The sequence below is a fragment of the Nelumbo lutea genome, chromosome 5 (assembly GCF_056320005.1).
Source record: "Nelumbo lutea isolate HS-2025 chromosome 5, American lotus-T2T, whole genome shotgun sequence".
NCBI lineage: Eukaryota > Viridiplantae > Streptophyta > Magnoliopsida > Proteales > Nelumbonaceae > Nelumbo > Nelumbo lutea.
The window spans coordinates 14,734,110-14,738,302 of NC_142688.1; the positions used below are offsets into that span (position 1 = coordinate 14,734,110).

Consider the following 4,193-nt stretch of genomic DNA (forward strand, 5'->3'; position numbering starts at 1 on the left):
ATTTACATATGGGTTGAAAAGTGAGTGCAGTGGACAACTTTGGATTTTGGCTGACACGCGCCGGAGTGCGTACTGACACCCCAGCCCCATATAAGCCATATGCTCAGAATCTGAAACAGCAGCTCCACGTGATTTCCAGTCCAATATCTGATCAGCGTAACATGTTTGTACTGTTAGTACGTATGTGTTGGTATTGCCGAGTGTGAGTCACTGTCCTTTCAAGTTTCAAATATTATTGTTTCCATGCGCAACTGGCACGAATTGCGATCTTACCACTGCCAATCCAATAAAACACGTTAAGGGCTCGTTCGGCGCGTCTTTATGCGCGGTCTTTAAATCGGTCTTTTTTATTTTTGATACGCGGAAGATTTAACCGTCAAAATATGGGACGTCGAAAAAACGCGAAAAATCCATTTTGAGTTGATTTTGAGAAACTTGAAATAAAGTTTTTCGCTTTTTTTCATATTTTATTTTTGATACGCGGAAGATTTAACCGTCAAAATATATATTTCATGTTTTCAGCGGTGAGCGGTGACCACCGAACCGAACAGATCTCCTACGGCCTTCTTTGTCAACCATTTAACTTCTTACGAGATAATAAATCAGATTCTTCTATTTTCTTTTTCTTTCTCCCTTCTAATTACCTTCTGCAGAACTTCGACCCAAGGTGCCTCTCGAACAACGAATACCCACTTCCTTCTTTTGCTTCTAACGTCTGTATTCTTTTCCTTTTGATTTTCTCACTACATCATTTCTTTTTTCTTTGTCCTAGTTCTTTCTTTGTTGCTTTGTTTACACCCATCTGACGTTGGAATTCTGAAACCTCCATTATCTCTGTATGGGTGTCTGTTTGTGAGCATGCGTGTAATTTATGGCTTTTTATGCTGCTATATATGTTAATAAGCTTTAGTTGTTCATGGATGCAGGAGAGATTTCTTCTTGAGAACAGACTCAAGAGAGCTTCCGTGGAGAAGCTGTTGTCTTTTATCACTCTGGCCGACATTCCAATCATATCTTCTCGGACCTTAAGGGAACTGGGTTCTCTACTGGGAGGACTTCTCCTCGTTGCCTTCGTCGCTTCACCTTTGATTTCCAATTTTTCTCGCTCTCTAGTTTGGCGCCTCCCAGTTGATTATGGCTAACCTTTGAAACTATCATTTCCCTAATGTCATTGCTGCTGCTCTTTTGCTAGCCTACATGAGTTTCCTTTTCAGCCTTCAAACATTTGAATATCAACAGAGGAAAAAGGCGAAAATTTTTTCTGTTTCTCTTGTAATCTCTCTGTAGAAATCTTCTTCTCTTCTTTTCCCTTTAAGTAAATCCCCACTATCAATATGACAATGTTCAACTGTTTCTATGTATTGGGCGGTGGAAAGAAGAAGAAATACATGGTGAGAAAGCATTTCTGAATTCTGAATTCTGTGTGTGTGTGTGTATGTTTTCCTTAATTCGACTGTAACAGACTGTTTTTCTTGTCTGCCATCAGGGAAAGGAGGGAAATTCAGACCTTATCCATTACAATGACGGACTTGAAACTGTCCAAGTAAAGCTGGAACATCCCGTAAAAAATTGTGATGTGAACGAATTGAATTTGACGTCTTTCAGTGTCTCGGTACCGTTTGGAATCCAGAAAAAATCCACCTTCGAAGTGAAGGTGGTTAGTGAGGAAAATCCTGTTGAAGCTGAAGCAACTGAAGCGGCGTATGAAGGGGAAGATGAGGACGATGATACCCCGTCTATCAAGAAGGATTACTTCTCTGATTTTCATCTCCAAGCTCAAGCGTCCAAAAGAAGAGAGCACATGGACCTACCAATGAATCGAGAGATGGACTCTTCCTATTCAGTCGATAACGAGATGATTAATCAGTCTGAGAGCAAATCAGAGAAAGATGCTGAAACGGGGACCGAGACAATACAAAATGGTCATGTTAGTGATCCAGGCATTACGAATACAAAGTTCTGGGCTTCCCCCGAGCTTAAGCGCTCCTGTTCCAACCTTGAAAGGAGGGACATTCTGAGGACAGCTGATCAGTCGTCTCCTTTGAGGTGTCAGCCTTTTGATGACTTGAACAATTTAACAGAGAAGGAAAAGGAGATCGTTCCAGAAATTCAGGGCAGTCCAGTATCAGTTATCACTCCTTGCTGTGCCGACAGAGTGATATTGAAGAAACATTCTTCAAGTCGAGTTCTGTCTTCAAGGAGTAGGAGGCTATGGTGGAAGTTGTTCCTCTGGAGCCACAGAAACCTTCACAGAGTTATCACAGAGTCAGGCAAGACAGAATCTCCAGAATCAATCACCAAACAATTCAGGAATAATGGCAGCATCAACAACACTGCTAGCAACAACAAGAACCGGGGTTCATTTCATGAGGGTGTTTCTGGTTCGTCGCTGCAGAACCAATGGGTTGCATTCTGTACAGAATCATCCTCTTTGACAAGAGTTGATGATTGGGTGAACAGTCTTGAGATCCAAACTTCTTTCCCAGTTACAGGTGAAGACACTGGTGATGAATGTATTGTCTTTCCACCTTCTCCTGAACATGGAAACTTACCAGCAAGAAGCACAACTCACATGAGTCAGCGCCTTGAGAACCTTAATTATGGTATTTCAGAAGAAATTCTGTATGCCAACAATATTATCCAATCGCTAAATTCTTCCTCCACTGTAGCCCATACTGTTGGCATGGGCTTGAAGGTCTTACCCACCATTTCAGGATTCTCCAGTCTCAGAACTGTCAACTTATCAGGCAACTTCATAGGTAAGACAACACGTCCAAAGCTTTTGTTAGAAATGAATCGTGGTTGCTCTTAACCAGTGATTATAGAAACTAACATGTTAGGTTTTGTTTTGGCCTCTGCTTACAGTCCACATTGCTCCAGGGTCGCTGCCCAAGGGCCTTCATACCCTCAACTTGTCCAGAAACAAAATTGTTGCTATTGAGGGACTCAGAGAGCTGAATCGATTAAGGGCAGTTGATCTCAGTTACAACAGGATCTCCCGAATAGGCCATGGTAAAATTTGCTTGTGAACCTCATCTATTCTGTTGGTTCTCTACGATTGCATAAAGGATACCATAACTGATACGTGTTGCTTGACCGTTCCTTGTTAGGGTTGTCCAATTGCTCACTCATCAAAGAGCTCTATCTGGCGGGAAACAAGATTAGTGATGTTGAGGGGCTGCACAGGCTAACGAAGCTAACAGTCCTGGACCTAAGCTTCAATAAAATCACGACGACCAAAGCACTTGGCCAGCTAGTGGCAAATTACCACACCCTTCTGGCTCTAAATCTGTTGGGGAATCCGATTGAGAGCAACATTGGCGAAGACCAGCTGCGGAAAGCAGTCTCTGGACTCCTTCCACAACTAACTTATCTCAACAAGCAGCCCATCAAGCCACATAGGGGCCGGGAGGCAGCCATGGACGGTGTCTCAAAAGCTGCACTTGGAAACAATGGACGGGCTCGAAGGAAGGCACCGAAGCGGGTGAACCAAGGTAGATCTTCTTCCACTGGGCATAAGAGCAACATAGGTGGTGGCAATCAGAAAAGTAGGCACGGCACAAAAAGCAGAAGTCACCACAACTCAACCACCAGGAGGTCATTGTTGATTGCTTCTTCTCGTTAGGAATTTCCCCTCTTCTTAGGAGTTAGGAAGCCTGAAACCATGAATTATAAATGGAGTGATTTTTTTTTCTTTTTGTTTCCTTATTGGATGATTAGTTCGTCGAAAATAGTACTTATCGCATTTTTGCCTCAAATGTTATGAGATGTAGTCAAACGATTTCGAATGTGAGGAATCTGAGCAAATTTATTGATGAGATGCCAGTCAATCGGCTTCAGATGGAATCATTGTCATGCATGACTCGGGATAGTGCAGGGTTCACTTTTGAGTTTTGACCTACCAAACTTGGCGCTATAGCAACTCTCCTTGGACTAAGAGAGTTTCTTCTGCACAAGAGTTACTTCAGACTTTAGAGCGAGCATTTTCAAATGAGAATGAACTTGACGAGTTAAAGAGTCTTATGTACATTGGAATGAATCCTTCGAAACTAGGAACTATATTAGCTTATTTAATTGATGATTGATGAACAAATTAGGGCTCACATGAGTTATTCAGTCAGGCTTTTGATTGGATCATCACATACAAACTGTCTTTTGAACAGTAGATTTCTTTCTTAAAGTTGAAACTTGAA

The 4,193-nt window shown here is 42.1% G+C and overlaps 1 protein-coding gene across 3 annotated transcripts; it reads left to right on the top strand.

Annotated features, from left to right (window-relative positions):
- Positions 1–256: 256 nt before the first annotated feature.
- LOC148850521 (uncharacterized) lies at positions 257–3,825 on the top strand. Of its 3 annotated transcripts, none has more exons than XM_088946890.1 (5): positions 257–713; positions 927–1,391; positions 1,487–2,759; positions 2,866–3,012; positions 3,111–3,825. In XM_088946890.1, exons 2-5 carry the CDS (start codon positions 1,335–1,337, stop codon positions 3,623–3,625), a joined length of 1,992 nt encoding a protein of 663 aa, XP_088803016.1. In that variant the 5' UTR covers positions 257–713; positions 927–1,334; the 3' UTR covers positions 3,626–3,825. The 3 variants fall into 3 exon arrangements, with proteins under 3 accessions (XP_088803016.1, XP_088803017.1, XP_088803018.1); XM_088946891.1 differs by having other exon boundaries at positions 529–667; XM_088946892.1 differs by lacking the exon at positions 257–713 and adding an exon at positions 717–836.
- The last annotated feature ends 368 nt before the right edge of the window (positions 3,826–4,193 follow it).

What these genes read in the sequence shown, in the direction of transcription:
- LOC148850521 (XM_088946890.1), top strand. Translation starts at nt 1,335, where the DNA reads ATGACAATGTTCAACTGTTTCTATGTATTGGGCGGTGGAAAGAAGAAG. An exon ending in CTTATCAGGCAACTTCATAG is followed by an intron (nt 2,760 to 2,865) that starts GTAAGACAACAC and finishes CTCTGCTTACAG; the next exon opens with TCCACATTGCTCCAGGGTCG. An exon ending in GATCTCCCGAATAGGCCATG is followed by an intron (nt 3,013 to 3,110) that starts GTAAAATTTGCT and finishes GTTCCTTGTTAG; the next exon opens with GGTTGTCCAATTGCTCACTC.